Below are 19095 nucleotides of genomic sequence, written 5' to 3'. Positions count from 1 at the left end.
TGCTATTAGAGATAGACATGGGTGGTGCATTTTCCCCATCCAGTGTAGCATAAAACAATTAAATGAGAACCTATATGAACTATTTATTTAACATTCTTTCATCAAAGAGTGAAAGCCAGTTGAACATTTTCTGTGGAAATAGAAACACAATGAAGCAATCCATACCTCAGAAGATAAAAACGATTTGAGGCCAAAACATAGTTTGAATATAAAGAATAAAAGGTCTTTGTTGCAGTTCATTCTTTCATGTGTAAATGATTTCTGGGGAAAAGATGAGAGTTATTTAATTACCAGCCAGAAAAGATTTCTTGACAGTAATGAAAGGAGAAATTAATTTCTTAAATGGAAACTTATTCCATATTATGCAAGAAATATTTTAGAGAGTTAGATGGGAAATTTTTTGCATGAAAAATGCCATTTCTATATAATGCTATTGGTTTTAAGATCATCTTATTAAAATGTAATATGTGAGTCATACACAAGAATATTTGTACAATATATGCATCGTATCACAAAAAATAATAAAATGGAGAAACTGGTAAAGCTACCACATAACTTAAGAAATTAGATATTATCAATACAATTACATCTCCTTACTTATCTCTCCCCATCCCATCCCTTACTTCGCTACCCTAATTGCTCTTCATCTTCACCAAAGTTAACCACTACTAGGAAATTATGAATCATTCCTTTGCTTTTACTTTTTAGTTTTATCTATATATATATATATATATATATATATATATATATATATATATATATATATATATTTTTTTTTTTTTTTTGTGGTACGCGGGCCTCTCACTGTTGTGGCCTCTCCCGTTGCAGAGCACAGGCTCCGGACACACAGGCTCAGCGGCCATGGCTCACAGGCCCAGCCACTCTGCGGCATGTGGGATCTTCCCAGACCGGGGCACGAACCCATGTCCCCTGCATCGGCAGGCAGACTCTCAACCACTGCGCCACCTGGGAAGTCCCAATATATTTGTATTCATCACTATACAATACCTTGTTTGGTTTTGTTTGTGCTTACTGTTTGTAAAAGTGGTACCCTACTGTGTATAGTCTTATAGTCTTGCTTTTCCATTTATAAAAAAGTTCATTTTCACTTCTATATAATATTCTATTGAATAACTTTGTATTTTATTTACCAGTGTTCTTACTGATGGACATTTGGGTAATTTCAACTTTTTTGCTAAAACGAATAGTACTATTATGATTATTCTTCACTCAAAGTGTATTTGTGTAAGCATTTCTTTAGAGTATCTACCTAGAAGTCATGTTCAGTCATAGGGTATGCACATGTACAATTTTACAAGTTTTACGAACTGGTAGAACTAAATTTCATGCTCCCACTATTGCTTTTTATCTTTTCTAGCCTTGCATATTGTCAGATTTTGTAATTTGGAAAATTTAATAGATGTAAAATGGATCTCATGTGGTTTTAATCTGCAATGCTCTGATTACAATGAAGGTGACATCGTTCATAATTGCTTTTGTTAGACATTGTGTTTTCTTATATGTGAGGTATCTTAATTTCTTCGCTCATTTTTGAAGTTTTTACATTGATTTGTAGGATTGTTTATGGTCTCAGTGTTAATCCTTTGCCAGTTTGTGGTCTGTATTTTTATATTTATGTGACAGATTTATCATGTTTTTCTTTTATGATCAGTGCTTTTTGCCCGGTCCTAAAATACTTATATCTCCTAAATTATAAAAATGGTCCTTTTTTTATCTTATAATTTTAAAGGTTTGAATTTCAAGGAAGTCTTTGATCCATCTGATATTGAATTTTATATACAGTGTGAGGTAGGAATTCTTTTTTTCCATGTGGATAACATTTTACCAGCATGATTTATTGAACGATTCTTTCTTTCCCTAACAATCTGCAAAGCCTCCTCTGTCACACAACAAGTTTTCTTCTTCTGAGCTGTCCCATTGGTCAGTCTTTTTACATAGTTCTGAGCCAATCTAACACCGTCATAGTTATTAAGGCTTTATAATTAAAAAGTCGATATCTGATAGGTAAGCCATATCATATTCTTTTTATTCAGGAGAATTTTTGTTTCTGTTTATCTTGAAACTTTCCCATTCATATAAAATAGAATCAGTTTGTTAAGGTCCGCAAGAACGAACTCTGTTAGGATTTTGCTAGTAATTTCCTCTGACGTATGGGTCAATTTGGAGAAAAATGACATCTTTAGCATATTAAGCCTTTAAATCTGTTACCTATAATATATGCTTCAATTTGTGTAGTTTTATAATGTCTTTCAATGAAGTGTTATCAAAGTCCCACATATGTATTACACACGCTTTGCTAGGCTTATTCCTAGATACCTTATAGTTTTAACTGCTATTATAAATGGTATGCAAAATTTTTGTTTTCTCATAAAATATATATATATATATATATATATATATATATATATGAATGCATTAGATTTTTCTGCAGTGGTATTGAAGCCAGCCGCCTTTCTAAACCTTCTCATTATTTCTAATATTTGTTTTCGAGAATTCCTTCAAGTTTTCTATGTAAACTCTTGCATCAACTTTAAGCAATGAAAGTTTTGTTTTTCCTTCCAGTCAGCATGTTTATGTATTTAATCCATTTTGAGTTAATTTTTGCATGTGGTGTGAGATAAGTCCAATTTCATTCTGCATATGAATATCCAGTTTTCCCCAAACCATTTATTGAATAGGGTAGCCTTTCCCCATTGTGTGTTCTTGGTATTCTTGTAGAAGATCAGTTGGCTATAGATGTGTGGATTTATTTCTAGGCTTTCTACTCTGTTCCATTGGTCTTTATGTTTGTTTTTATGCCAGTTCCATACTGTTGTTACTGTAGCTTTGTGATATATTTTGAAATCAGGACATGTGATGCCCCCAACTTTGTTCTTACTCAAGATTGCTTACTCAGGGTCTTTTTTGGTCCTATATGAATTTTAGAAAAATTTTTTCTATTTCTATAAAGAGTACCATTGGGATTTTGATAGGGATTGTATTGAATCTATAGATCACCTTGGGTAGTATGGAATATTAATTCTTCCAATCCATGAGCATTTGTTTGTATATTGTTTTTCTTGAAATAGAATTTTGCTGTGTGTTTCAGTTATCTATTTCTTCATATCAAACTATTCCAAACAACAGCCACTTTACTAGTTCTCCTGATTCTGTGGGTTGTTTGGGGTCTCAGTTGGACTGTTCTTTGGTTTATCTTGCCTAGGGTCTGTTATGCATTGCAGTAAGATGGTGCTGAGTCTGGAAAGTCCAAGATGGGTTTATTCACATGTCTGGAATCCTGGCAGTGGTAGCTGCAAGCCTGGACTCCGCTGGTATGCTGAAATGGCTGGGCCTCGTTCTCTCTCCAGGTAGTCTCAAGGTCTCTTTCTTTCCACCTGACTTCTCCTTATGGCCTCTTTCTGTCGTGGGCTCTTTCCAGAAGAATAGCTGGACTAATGACATGGAGGATCAGGGCTTTCAAAAGTACAAAAGCAGACATTGCCAGACTTTCTTAATTTTTAAGCCCGGAGTTATCAGATCACCATTTCTGAAATATTCTATTGATTGAAGCCAGTCTCGGAACTGTCTCTAGTCCATCGTGGGAGAGTGCTACACAGTGACATGAATATTGAGAGGTATGGTTAGTATCTCTGGAGACCAGCTACTGATCTGGCTTAAGATCCTTGATTTATATTGAGTTTTTCCTCATTTCTTTGGGGATATTATGCCACTGTTCATGGACTTAATTATTGATGCCGGGAAGATCTCAGTGAATTTTATTTTCATAACTTTTTGGGTGATCTGCTTTATCTTGCTGGCTGCTTTTAATATCTTTTCTTTGTACTTGGATTTCTGAATTTTTCTATGATGTATCTAGATGTAAATTTTAAACACTTTTTCTGAATACAATACATTATGCTTTCTGAATAAGTGGATTTACATTTTTTTAGATTTAAAAAATAAATTTTATTGCTTTTAGACCTTCTTGTAACTACTTATTCATTTGTGTTTTTGAAGGACTTTATGTACTTATTTAAATGAAAGATTTTTAAAAATTCTATAGTGCTTTACAATTTTAAAAAGTTTCACACACATGATTTCATATAATCCCATAATTACCCTTTCTTCCCCTACCCCTGCTTTGTCCCTCCCCACTTCCCTCTCCCCACTGGTTTCTTCTCTATATCTTTTAGTCTGCTTCTTTTTTGTTTTATTCACTAGTTTGTTGTATTGTGTAGATTCCACATATAAATGCTATCATACAGCATTTTCACATTTCTGAAAAATTCTTATATGTTTTCTAATCAAATATTGCCTCACCTCCATTTTATGTACTCCATACTTCTGAATTTCCAATGAGATGTATATTAGGCCATATCTTTCTAAATTCCATATTTCTTTTCTTCTCTTTTACATTTTCCAACTTCCTGTCTCTGTATGCTATATTCTGTGTAATTTTTTCACATTTCAGTTCAATTGCCACAAATATTGTATACTTTAAAATATACTTTTAATCTATCATCGACTTTTTGTTTCCAGCAATTATATTTTTTATATCTTAAGGTTCTATTTAGTTCATATTCAGATTTCCCTCATCATTCTCGATAGTCTCTTGCTGACTGCTTATTTTTATGATACTGCCCTTTATCTTATTAAACTTTTCATATATAGCTGTTTTTTCATACTGTAACTACTAATTCTGATACCTGCAGTTTTTGAGGGTGTTGCCTGTTATTTCTGCTGGCTGTCATTCATGGTATTTATCTCTTTATATGTTTGGGGACTTTTGTTTGTGATTATGTATATATGAGATTTCTGCAGTTGTAAATGGAGCTGCTTTCCTCCAGATGGCATATATTTCTGTCTATGCTGAGAACCAGGTGCTACTTACCTGGGACTACTTCAACCTCTTTGAGAGTCTTGGTCAAGTTCTCAAGTTCACCTTTTATGGTGAAGATCTCAAGGATCACAGCTCCTTGTTTTGCTCACTTGATTATCACTTAAAGCTTTAGTCTCCTGTATCTAAGTTATTGGAAAGGAATTTGTCCTCATAGTAATCCCATAATTCCTGGCTGTTTGCCCCCTGATTTGACCCTGGCTTCACAGATGTTTTGGAGGGGAATTTGGGACATTCCTTTAAGATTCCTTCTGCTTATTGCAAGCCAAAAAAAAACACATTAGAAAGCATATTTATCAGGATTTAGTTGTTTAGCCTTAGGGAGATAGAGAACTTAGATTACTTAGTGTCAATTTGTTATTTATAATCTTGTGTCTTGTATATTTAATTTATAATAGTTAAAAGATTCCACGTAAAAAAGTCATTTTATTTATTTAATTTTTAGTTTTACTGAGGTATAATTAACAAAGAAAATTGTAAAATATTTAAAGCATACATCATGGAGATTTTATATATGGATACACTGTGAAGATTCCTCCCATCTAGCTAATTTACACATTCATCATCTCACATATCAACCTTTTAAAAAAATTTTTGGTGAGAACATTTAAATTCTACTCTCTTCTCTTAGCAAATTTCAACTATATAACAGTGTTATCAACTATAAGCACCATGTTTTACATTAAGAAATGGTAATTTTATAAAAAGTAAAACCACACATGCCATATTTTTCTTTGTACTGATCAGTCAGTACAATGTTGTTGACACAGGTTAATCTCACTTAATAGAATGAAATTATTTCAGCAAAATTTTGAGGTAAGTGCTTACTGAGCAAATATGATTTTTCACATTTATTAAATTTGGAGGTAGTATACTAGAAATATTTTTACTTTATTATATACTTTTATACTTAAGAACGTATAATGTTACCTGTGGATTGGAAAGCCAAGTGAGGAAGAATTTAATTTAATTTCCAAATCAAAAAGAAACTATTACTCAGAATAGCCAACAGAATATTGAAGGAGAAGACCAACATTGGAGGACTACCTGACTTTATGACTTACTATAAAGCTACGGTAATCAAGACAGCGTGGTATTGATGACAAAAGAATAGACACATAGATCAATGGAACAGAATAAATAGTCCATAAATAGATCCACATAATATAGTCAACTGATCTTTGACAAAGGAGAAAAGGCAATACAATGGAGCAAAGACAGTGGAACAAGTGAACATCCACATGCAAAAAAAAAAAAAAGAATCTATACACAAATCTTATACCCTTCACAAAAGTTAACTCAAAGTAGAATGTAGACATAAATGTAAAACAGAAAACTATAAAACTCCTAGAAGGTAACATAGGTGAAAATCTAAATGATCTTGGGTATGGCAATGACTTTTTAGATACAACATCAAAGGTGTAGTCCATGAAATAAATGATTGATATGCTGGACTTCATAAAATTAGAAACTTCTGCTCCGGGGAAGACAATGTCAAGAGAATGAGAAGGTGAGCCACAAACTGGGAGAAAATATTTGCAAAAGACACATCTGATAAAGGACTCTTATCCAAACTTTACAAAGAACTCCTAAGACTTGACAACAAAAAAACAAAGACCTGATTCAAATAGGCCAAAAACCTTAACAGATACCCACCAAAGAAGATGTACAGTTGGCAGATAAACATTTGAAAAGATGATCCACATCTTACGTCATCAGTGAGATGGATTAGTGGTTTAGACTATTTTTAGTGCAGTTTTAGGTTCACAGCAAAATTGAGAGGAAGGTACAGAGATCTTATTTACAAAGCAGAAATAGACACAGATGTAGAGCACAAATGTATGGATACCAAGGGGGAAGGGGGTGTGGGATGAAATGGGAGATTTGGATTGACATGTATACACTACTGATACCATGTATAAAATAGATAACTAATGAGAGCCTACTCTATAGCACAGGGAACTCTACTGAGTGCTCTGTGGTGACCTAAATGGGAAGGAAATCCAAAAAAGAGGGGATATATGTATATGTACAGCTAATTCACTTTGCTGTACAGTAGAAAATAACATAACATTATAAAGCAACTATACTCCAATAAAAATTTTAATAATATATAGTCTAAAAAACAAGAAAAGAAACTACCCTTGAAAAGTTCCCTGTAATGTCTATTTCTACTTGCAGAGACAAAATATTGAGGTACCTTGGAACAACCTTTTTTATCTCAGGGAAAAATCTTAATTGTGTGGCACTATGGCCTGTACCTGGGAATGATGCATCAGGACACTCTTAGACTTGAAAAAGGCAGCCTGGGGAAGACACTTGATGGTTTGTCTACACTACTATTTTATTTCTGGGTAATTATACGAGAAATTCTGGAAATTATATTTTCTATCCTAGTGGATCTAAAGGAGCTTCCATGTTCTTCAATGTTCCTGTTCATTATATTTGAATATTTGACCCCAAATGGGCCAATCATAATTCCCTTAATGCCTGGAATTTTGGACATTGAAAGAGCCTTGAACTCAAGAAATAGCAAAGTCAGTTATTCTTGAATAAACAAGTTGATTTAATAAAGGTTGATTATGTTTTATGAAACTATTAGTATATCAAACTGTCATCTTTTGTGGAGTATAATCAAGGGCTATTCACTGTCTGGCAATACTAGTTGTCAAAGTTTGCTAATAGTATGTATTAAAAAAAAAGTGTTTAGTTGCAGTGCTGTTAAGAACAGCTGGGATAAATAAGGATGCCACTAAATTATTTAATTTCAATATAAGTTGTATCTATTATCATATTAAAGTCTAAATTTTAGGTGATAGATGTGCTAACTCACCTGTGGTAATAATTTTCAATATATACAAGGATCAAATCATCACATTGTATATACAAGTATCAAATCATCACATTGTACATATTAAACTTGCACAAAGTTACATGTCAATTATATCTCAACTGGAAAAAAAATAGTTTAAATTTGACCTTAATATCATTAAAGACTTTTTTGATTTTAAGTGACAGAAAAACAAACACAAAGTGCTTAAGAGAAAAGGAATTCTTTGATCCACATAAATTACAAATCTGGGGATATTTTTATTTTAATATTTCTCTTGGACCAGGAAAAACCCAGTCTCTCTTCTCTTTCTGCTTCCTCTGTGTCACTTCCATCCTCCAACATGCTTATTCCTCATGCTGGTAATATTACTATGTCTTCAAAACTCCAAGTTCAGCAGAAAAGAGGAAACTTCTTTTCCCCATGAGTATACATAAAAGCCCTGGCTCTTATTCTTACTCCAAATCTGTCACAAACCCATCACTGAACAGATCACTAAAACCAAAAGGAAGATGTGCTGTACAAGGCAGGCTAGCCTAGTTTATGGCATGGTAACACAAACCTGATTCATCAAAGACAGGCTTGGTCGTCTCACTCCTAGACTTAAGCTGAAGGGCAGCCACTGTTTGGTTGCTGTCATGGTGGCAGAAGAAAGACCTTTGGATAGACCCACACTAGTAATTAAATGCTTAGCCTGGAAATGACAGAATGACATTGTTCACTATTCATTAACCAGAACAAGTCACATGGCCTCACTCAACCATAGGGGACAAGGAAGTGAAACTCTATCATGAGCTCAGAATGGTAGGGGGAAATTGGGTATTTTGAAAACAACACTGATGAATGCCAAATGTACTAATTGGCTCAGGTCATATACCCACCTAGACCTGGGAGTAGGGTCAGCTCCACTGCAGCTGAAAACATGTAGGTTTTCACAGAAAACAGACTATTATTAGGAAAAAAGTAGGAGTTATTATCAGAAAAAAAATATATATTACATATAATTAAGTCAATTTCTAGTAAATGACCAAAGTTCTGGATTCAGTATGAGTATATCTTCCTGTGTTAATAGATTATTATCTTCCAAGTGTTAAAAATTTTACCATATTTGTATAAACCAAAAGCCAAAAACTGTTATATTTTCCCCTATCCTCTTGATTTTAATCTGGTTGATCAACAGAGTCTAAAGTTTTCAAAGTAGACATTTTAAATCTAGTTCAGTTCCTAATTTATGATTTATAGGACAGCTAAACCTGTGAAACTAAAGTGGTTTTAAACCCTTAACTAATTCTATTCACAAATAAAGATGTGGGATTCACACTTACGTCTTCATTCTTTAGTACCTAGCTAGAACGGTTCTGTCCCCCTTGTGGGTTTTAGCAGCATTAGACCAGGTTTTGTTTTCCTTTTTCCAGCAAGATGTTCAGTATCAAGTATTTTTCTTTCTGTAGCTTTTAAGTGAATACCCATTTAAGACACCCATTTAAGTGAATTTAAGAAGAGTTTATTGTAAGGCTACAATAGGTACTCTCTGCTTTCTCCATCTCTAAAATTACCCTAATTCTTTCACCTTGTTTTTTTTTCCTTTTCTCTCTTAGCATCTGCTCTGTTTTTCCTTTCTTAATAATCTCTCTGCTTATTCATATTCATAGCCCAGGGCACTACAGCCAAAGGACAATAAGTTACAATCTCTGGGCCTTTTTCTTAGTCAAATTTCAAAGAAAGAAATCAAATTGCCTGGGTATTGGAAGTTGATCTAGTGTTAGCGAAATCAGCTCTGGTTGGGAGAAAGTATCACATAGTATATACAGTTGTCTCTTTTAAGCTTTGGGGTGGGGCAAGTTAGCAAGGAGAATTGTACAAGAAAGCTAATTGGCCATGTCTGCTGTAGGAATTAGGGTGAGAATATCAATACCATTTATCCTTACTACAATTTTAAGTGCTTTACAAATTTTAACTCATTTAATCCCATGAGGTGGATAGTATTATTACACTCATATTACAGATAAGAAGACTGAAATATAGGGAGGTCAAATAACTTGTTCATGGTCATACAGTTAATAAGAGGTAGAGCCACTCAGAATTTGGAAGTAGGCAGTATTGCTCCAGAGTCTATGGTTGCTATACCACAAGACTTGGCTATCCTAAAGCATCAGTTTACATCAGTGAATTTATTGACTTGGGATATTCCCTTAACTCTTTTGCCAGTAGTAAAATGTTTCTCATTCTCCAAAGCTCATCTTCAATACTAGTATTTTCACTTTGCAAGCTTTCCTGAACACCTTCCTTCTGCTGTTAAACCACCCTGTACATTCTCTTCATTACCACACAGATCACCTTGTCCTGTGATTGTTTAATATTGTAATACTGTGAGCTTCTGTTGAGCAAGGGCAATATATACCTTATCTTTATGTTCCTGGTGCAAAGCATAATTACTGGCACATAACATATACTTACTGAATTGTTATTGGATTATTCACTTAATGAAAGAATGAATGCATTAAATATGATTTATGCTACACAAATTTTACCAGTTTCTCTTCTGCTTCCAGATTATAGGACAAAAAGCACTTCCATAAGAAAACCTGGGAACAATGCTTGTGAATCTTTGAAATTATTGGGATTCAGAAGCCAAGACAGTGGTTGGTTTGTGCTTGATGGTTTCATGGTGAGAACCGTGCAAAGTGGCTTGATATCATTTGAATTGTGTGAACATTTAGAGAGGTAATACAACAGTAAACAAAAAATATTGATGATATTATATCCTGATGGTTCGTAATTGATGTTTACAGAAGTAGAATCATAGGATTAGACCTTTTATTCCTCAAATAGAAATATGAATAGTCCTTTAGGGGGTGCTTAAAATGCAAACTAGGCCTGACATGAATATACTATCAGTAATTTCATTCACGATAGTTTAATAGGTGCTGTTGGAAACCACTCTTAACTTAAATTTATTTTTACAGCTTTCTTCTAACTCCAAAATAGTTTTAAAATAGCACCTTCATTTCTGAAATTTCATGGAGATAGTAATTAACCATTCATATTATGCTTATCTCCTATGTATATATAAACTGAATTTGTTATTCCAGTGTCCTCATTTTGCTTTCTCATTTCCATGTTTTCTAGACAGCTCATTATGAGAAGAGTTAGACGTGTTAAGGTTCCTGAGAAGTAGACACTCATAAAGAGAGGGCAATCACATGTCCAAAGATAGCCTTTATCTCATAAAGGAAGAACTTACATCTATAATTGTCTTGGGTCAGTTCCCTAGAAAAAGAGTCTACGATGAGAATGCAAGTGATTCTTTGAGAGAGGGCTCTCAGGAGACTCCTGTAGAGTGATGAAAGAAAGCAGGGAGGATAAGGGAAGAAATGGGAGAAATTATGGCTTGAGCTGAAGTTTTACCTCAGCCTGATACCTCAGGGGAGCTCTGAAGTGTGAGTTCCAAGGAGGCTGGCTTTACACTCTTGCATCAGTTAGTCTTCGTCTGTGGATGTGATGCTGTTCTGGGGGAGGGGGCTCTTATAGAGCAATTTTCTTGAGAACGGTTGGGCTACAGGTGGGCCAGACCAGGAAGAGGGATTTGAATTAGTTTGCTAGGCTGCCATCATAAAGTATCACAAACTCAGTGGCTTAAACAACAGAAATGTATTGTCTTACATTTCTGGATGCTAGAAGTCCAAAATCAAGGTGTTGGCAAGGTTTATTCCTTCTGAGGACTCTCAGGGATCTGTCCCAGGCCTCTTTCCTTGGCTTATAGATGGCTCATTTCATGTTCACATGGCATTCTCTCTGTATGCATATTTGTGTCCAAATTTATTTTTTATGACACCAGTCATACTGGATTAGGGTGTACTCTAATGACCTCACACTGATTTGATTACCTCTGTAAAGACCATATCTTCAAATAAGGTTGCATTCCGAGGTACTGGGAATTTGGCCTCCAACACAGGATTTGGGTGGAGGGGACACAATTCAACTCATACAGGGTCCACCATAACAACTCTTATCACACAGTGACAGAGATGAATATTTCAATCTCCACTTAATAATGACATATATTTTGTGTCCTATTGATAGTAAACAGATTATCTGGATCATCTTTCTCTTTTTGAAGTAATACTCTTTGGTAATGTTAGTTAAAATATAATTTAAAATATGCCGCCATATTTAGAGCTAAGCTGAGGCTGGATGACTTCTTTGTTTATGGGCATCTGTTTTAGAACTTGATTTAAGCTGGTTTCCTGATTGCCAAGAGTTTCATTCAAGTCATTCATGAATTTAATCAATTAGTCATCAGAATGCTTGATTTTTAAAGGAGGTTTGGTTAATAATGGCTTTTTGGGGGTGTTATTAGTTATTCTTGATATTTTTGAAACTGGCTGTTTCCCTCAGGTTACTCCTTCTTTCTTCCATGCAGGTTTATAGTGCTTCACCGGTCTTCCATTGTGGACAATAGCCATTCGGTTTCTTTTGTGAAGTCTTTGGAGGAAGCCATGCTCAGCATCACTGTTTGCATTGTACTTTATCACCAGAAAGACAACCCACATAGAATTGTCATTTTAGTGGTGCTTTCTAAAGATTTACATCAGGTGCTTAGGAACTTGCGCTTGGAAGCGTCTAGTGGTCCTCCAGAGCCATCTCGCCATTTCCAAGTGAAAGAAGGAGAACAACTCCTTTTAAGGTTTACTGGAAACATATTTGCTTCAAGTAAGTATCAAGAAATCTTTTTGCATGTTCTATGGGTTATCAGCCACAAGCTTCAGAAGGAGTCCACTAAACATGTTTTACTAAGGAAATCTTCAAAGAACTGAGGGGAAGCTTTGGAAAAGTAGGAAAAGAAAAAGGACTTATTAAATTCTTTCTTTCCAGTCCGCCTCTTCTCTTTTTAGAGCATGCACATTCCTTAATGGGAAGACCCTAAGTGACACTTTTAGAAATAATCTTCTCCATAATTTGTATAGATGCGTTCAAGCTAGGATCATCTCTTTCCTACACCAGTGTCGTTGCCTCGTAAATATTCCTCTGTTTTCACTATTAGCCATGTGAAATGGAATGTATCAATATTTCCATAGAGTAATAACAGTGATCTTTTAAAAATGAGTCATACTTTATTACTTCCCTGATTAAAACTTTGTAATTACCTCCTATTCCACTTTAAATAATGCCCAAACTCTATGTTGTCCTACAAAGAATCTAACGTGAGGTCAGTGGACTCCCAAGAGACGTGTGGATAGACTATAAGCATAACTGTACTATTTATAATTCCAGTTATTGTATTTTATATATTTAAAAGACTATGCTGGGAAGGAATCAATAAGCTTCACCAAAGTCCAAAAGGGACCATGGCACAAAAGTGGTTAAGAACCTCAGATCCAGATGACATACCCCTGCTTACCTCTTATCTTTATATTTATCTAGTGATCTTTTATTTCCATTATAAATCTTACCACAACTTGAAATCACTTTACTTATTTATTTGTTTATATACTTTTCATTCTTATATTTATGTTCTTCACTGGACTGTAAATTCCATTAGGGCAGTGACTGTGTCTTTCTTGCTGTGTACCCTTGAGCCTAGAATAGTGCCTGATATATCAAGGGCTTTCAATAAATATGTAGTGAATCAATGAATATATGATGATGCTGAGGAAGATAAACAGGGTGAGTGACTATGAGAGGTGGCAGGAGATGTGGCAGAAGTGAGGGAATGGGTGAGACAGAAGAGATAAAAGGAGGGAAAGAGAAAAGGAAGAAAAAGAAGAACAGAGAGAAAACAGCTGTATGAGAGAAGAGAGAAAAAGAGCTTTGGGGGGGTTGCCCTCACAGCCATTTCTTTTTTATTGATTCAACCCCTTTTCCTTTCTAACTCCTTTCCTTGAGGCAGAATAATATCAAACAGCATGCATGTAAAGATGAGGTGTGGGGGAAATTCAGGAATGGGTTCTGTGGGAATTTCTGGCCCCGGAGTCCTGTGATAGACTTGACTTGAAGTAAGAGTCTCTGTTTACTTATAAATTAATATAGATCTCATTGATTTTTAAATGGTGCCTATTTTCTCTCTAATTCTGGAAATTACTCTAAGCTCCGCTGGCTCTTTGCTCTCTGTGGCTTCAAAAACGATGTGGCTTAAAGCTGAGGCTGCCCTGTTTTTGGTATCTCAGAAATAAGTGAGATTCAAAATGTCCCAATTTGAAGTATGTCTTCCACTTTCGCATGCAGAGTCTCAGCCATCTGAGCCAGCTGATGGGACCTATGGAGTGAGTGACAGAATGTCACAAAAAGGGGAAGGGGGAGGAGAGGAAGGAAGGGTGGAAGATATCCCTTCCTACTTGGCTTCCGGAATAGAAACTATGCTAGGATAATCCCTCTAAGAAGAGAGAGTCAAAACCTGGAAGTGTCCCACCCAAACTAGTGATGCAAATGACTTCCTGTAGTACTTGGGACAGCAGCTGTGTTTACCTCCTGCTCCAAACAGGAGAGAGTTACTGTGCTTCTCATAGGCAACGGTTGAGTGTACTATTGCCTATCATGGGGAATAGGGAGTATATGCTAAAATAAGAGTGCCTGGAGACAGGCAGCATGTGTGCGGTCCCTCCATATAGGAATGAAGAACTCCTCTTCACTCAAAGAAAATGAGTCAGTCAGGATGCCAGGATCCTTTCTCCTTTGCCTTTTCTAGAGACTTATGGCCAGATCTGGAGCTTCACTGGATTTTCTCCATCTAAGAGGAGCAAGACCCTCAGTAAAGAATTGATACCTGATCCTTCCATCAGGGCCTGTGGTAGCCTCTGTGAATCTCAGATACAAACTGCCAGAGGTTGTCTGCCTGGAGGTCCTCCCCTCAATCCATCCCCACCGTCTTCTCTAGTCATCTCCTACTGTATTTTCCTATGTCACTTATAATGATCACGTGTGGAGAAGCTTTTCCTATCTTTCCTGATTACCTCTATTCTTATTTTACTTATTCAGATCCTTATGTAATTCTCTTAGTGGACATGGTCATAGATATAACCTTCTATTTATTTTTTAATTGTCTGATCAATGTCAGTGTCTCTGACTACAGTGCCATGAAAGGAGGGCCTGTTTTATTGGTGGGCCTGCTTTATTTTAGGGAGGTGCCTAAAAGTTAGAAGAAGTATTTGTTTGAAGAATGAAGACAAAAGCTTTGGAACAACCTTAACATTATAGTATTATGTGATTAAAAGTATTTAAAACTTTAATTAATAAATTTAGATGACTGCCCTCTGAGAAATATCAAAATCTCTATATTCCTTATATAGAATACAGATGGTTCTTTTGACTGAGGACCTTGGGACATAGAGATAATTTCTACTTCTAAGAGAAAATAAGATAGGTGTTCCTTTGGTTTTTATATTGGCCTTTGGCATTCTTCTGGACACAGCTAGAATCTTCTTTCTCTCTCTAGGTTAGAGCTGTTGATTCAGCACTTAAGCTTTCTATTGCATCACATCTAAGCCCCCAGTGCTCAGAAAATTCATAAAGTGCTAGGAAACGGGCAGACAGAATTTTATATAATGACACCTTAGCACCACTCATAACATCGAGTAATGCCCCAAAGAGGTCTGTGTGTGTCCAAGTTGCCCCAAATGCCCTTTGGCCCAGAGAAATAGTTTTCCCAGACACACGTGTTAGAATGTTAGAATGACCTTCCTTTTACTCATTTAACAAAGATTCCCTGTCCTTATGTACATTATATTTTACTGGAGAGACACAGAGAAGAAGCAAATAAATAATAAAATTTACAGCTTAATGAGGTGGAAAATTCCTTACAGAAGAATAAAGGAAAGGGAATAGAAAGTCTCAGAGAGAGTGGCAGATTTGCAATTTTAAATAGACTCGTCAGAGAAAGTGCCATTTCAGCAGAGACTTGAAGATGAGAGAGCAAGCCATAATCCTATCCCAGGAGAATTTGTCCCGGGCAGGACAAGGAGGCTGGGATGGCTGGATGAGAGGGAGGGAGAGGAGAGTTGGAGGAGATGAGGTAGGTACTGGTCATGCCTTGAAGGCCATTTCAAGGACTTTGCCTTTTATTCTAAATGAAGTGGGAAGCCAAGAAGGGTTTTCAACAGGGCCATCACATGATCTGGGTCAGATTATATCTGTGTTGAGATTAGATAGTATAAGGCAAGTGTAGCAGCAGGGAGACAGGTTAATGAGCCATTGCAATGAATCAAGCAAGGGTTGATGGAGGCTTAGAGGCAAAGGTATTAGAAATTGTTTCTGGTATTTTCACCATAAGCATCTTTGCCATAGACACCTTTGCCGCAAGTATTTTTACTGCATAACTAATTAGCCATAAGGCAATTTTGCCATAAAAGGTATAATGGCAAAAAATAAAAGAGGGACATTTAAAAGCACATAATGAAACATGAAAACTGAATAACAAAATTATAAAGACTTTACTGTGACACAAAATATTTAAATACAGTTAAAATGTGTGTAGATTCATGACAATGCTGCACAGATAACTGATTTTATTTTGTGGGTTGTACCTAAGCACTTGTCTTCCAAGTCTTTTGTTCATAGTATTTTATACATTTTTTTAAACTTGTTTATTCATCTTTCTGTTTGGCATCGCACTTTTTCTTATTCACTAAAACTTCATCCTTCACTGAAAGAGGTATCAGTTTCCATATACTAGGATGCATATTTGTAACTGAGCTTTGTGTTGCATTGCAAAACCTTCCACACTGTTTGTCCTTTGCATATTGTCACATGTCTCTTGACAGATGTTCCAAAGTTCTATGGAAAATGTGGGTTCAACTCTGGGCCTGCCAGGCTCTCAGTCTCAGCCTCTTTCTCCCCCAGTGTAGTGTGTTTCGAAATAAGAAACCAATTCGTGGGGTAAAACATCGTCATCTGTCATGATTTTTTTGTTGTATATGTCAAACCAAACTGTTAACCAGTTATTTTATCTTTTACAGCAAAATTGCCTTATGGCCAGATAGTTATATGGCAAAAATGTGGTGGAAAAAAGGCTTGTGGCAAAGATGTCTACAGCAAAGATGCTTATGGTGAAAGTACCTAGAACTGGTGGAGATGTGTTAGGACACAGAAACATCCTGAGCCAGTGGTTCTCATGAGAGTATTCTGGTTCTCTGTGTTGGTAGCATGTCACTTCTTCATGTGACTTTTCTAAGCAAAAGCATATAGGTCTATGTTTGTACTTCCTATGTCTTCAATGAAAAATATTCCAATATGCATTGTTGAGAAGAAAATACATTGCTATAAAAAATATCTAGTAACTCACAAAATATAAATAAATTATTTAGTTCTTTAAATGACAAATATTTATTGTATAGCTCCTATCCTACTATCCCTGCTAGGAACTATGTACATAATACATTGACGAGAAAGAGGTTCTCAAAATGTCAACTAATGATTGCTTTCGTAATTTTGGTATTTAATGAGTGACTTTTGGTTTTACTTCTCTAAATATGCCAGAGTGGGAGAAAAAAATAAAATAATGCAACTTCTTTGTGCTATTTGTTCTTTTTTTGGTTCTGTTTTTTTCTGTGACAAAGGGTCTTCAAAATATAGTGTTACATCTTAGCAACAATGAAACTCCAACTTAAGTCTACATAATACTTTCTTTGATAACACTAAGATCATGCTATTTATTACTAGTAAATCCTCAATAATTTCATCCTTATTTCATATATAAATGTGATTCTTAGAGATTTATATTACAAATCTTTATTTTTTAAAATTAACTGGCAATTCAAGGTAGGTAAGTTTTAGAAATAGGTAGAACCAATGTGACTACACCTCATCCTCCAATCTTTATATACTTATATACATTATCCTTTATGAGTAATTGTATACCTGGCAGGGAGTATCATTCAAGGGGTGGAAGGAGAAATTTACTAAATTATATTCTGTTGGGACAAAAGTAGCAACATTTTTCTTGGTAGTACTCTAGTGGCATGGAAGTAGAAGTTTGCTAAGTATTCCCACAGTGATCTAGAAACTCTAACTTACTAGATGATATTTCAGTGACTCCAAATAATTTATCTTTTTTTTCTTTTTCCCTTTCTTTCTTACCAGAATGAAACTTTTAAAGCAAACCCTGGCTAGTCATGCCTGTCCTAGGATGTCCTAGGAATCTGTTTTGTTCAAGGAGCCAGGTTGCCTCTAAAATGTAGACTTAAGCAAAGGGACATACTCCTATACCTTCCATAACCTGGAGTTATTCTAATTCTAGATTTAATTGTAATTTAGAAATTCACCAAAATGACGTCTAGCAGTCAAAACAAGGAGAAAAGTATCAGTGTCATTTACATCTCTCACAGAATGCAAGAGGGAAAGCTTCCCATAAGAGAAAGAGACAGAAAGAGAAAGCTCTGGGCAGTCAACTTTCAGGCCTCTGAGAGCAGCAGAAAGTTGCAACTTAGATATAAAAGCTTCATATTGGCAGTCTTTTAAAAAATTTAAGTGGGTTGGTTTTTGTCATACAAATTCAAAACAATGTAAGAATCCGTCTTCGTTCTTCTCATTTGCTGTCATTGCTATTATTTACTGAGCCTTTATTATGTGCCAGGCCCTGTGCCAATCATTCTATCCATACTCCCTCATTTAATTCCCAGAACAATCCTAGGACGTTAGTTTTATTTCTCGTTTTAAAGGTAAGGAAGTTAAGGCTCCAAGAAGTTCAGAGATGTGCAAGAACTGGCTAAATATTACAGCGTAGGTAAATATTAGAGGCTGAACATGGATCTAGATCTTTATGTCAGAAACATATTATAACTGCTACGTTACAGCTTACTTTTAAATTTTGCTAAGGGTAATGCACACTTGCCTTACAAATACCGCAGTGTCTGTTTTACTGTTGCAATGAGAAGGTGAAATATCCTGACTGTCATGGTAAAACCCCCAAGAGTGAAATGTTATGTTCACTAAAGCTCCATTATTTTCAGTGGACAGTTGAGAAGACTTTTACATATGCTTGTTTGGGGAGAATTCACCAGGTTTTAATAGAAATTTCAGTAACTATTAAATCTAGAAACTATTCCATTTGGAAGTTCTAGAACAGCACTGTATTTCTGCATGGTGAAAATGTTTTATACGTGTACTCTCCCATATGGTAGCTACTAGACAGACGTGGCTATTGAACATTCGAAATGTGGCTAGAGCACCTAAGGAATTGAATTTTTGATCTTAATTAGTTTTAACTTTAATTTTAAAAGCCACATTTTGCTAGTGGCTACCGTATAGGAGAGCACAGTTCTAGAATGTCTGTTGCGAGGTCGTGATAGTGTGCAACGTGATATGAATAGTTAAGTGAAAGGAAAAATATCATTCTTAAAAAGTGAAAATAATTTTCTAAGCAGAGAAAGAGATG

At 35.4% G+C, this 19095-nt stretch overlaps 1 protein-coding gene across 1 annotated transcript in view; it reads left to right on the top strand.

Moving 5' to 3' along the window:
* The window catches only part of DTHD1 (death domain containing 1), a gene marked incomplete at both ends in the record, with an annotated part of 70221 nt that overhangs the window by 15771 nt on the left and 35355 nt on the right, over positions 1–19095 (top strand). The window contains 2 exon segments of the mRNA XM_082654028.1: positions 10287–10451; positions 12151–12440. Of these exon segments, the coding sequence (XP_082510154.1) occupies positions 10287–10451; positions 12151–12440 (455 nt within the window).

This window comes from Grampus griseus (genome assembly GCF_964374135.1).
Source record: "Grampus griseus genome assembly, chromosome: 4".
Classification (NCBI taxonomy): Eukaryota; Metazoa; Chordata; class Mammalia; order Artiodactyla; family Delphinidae; genus Grampus; species Grampus griseus.
Note: the sequence above shows the minus strand (reverse complement) of the source record. Positions and strands in the feature narration are given on the sequence as shown.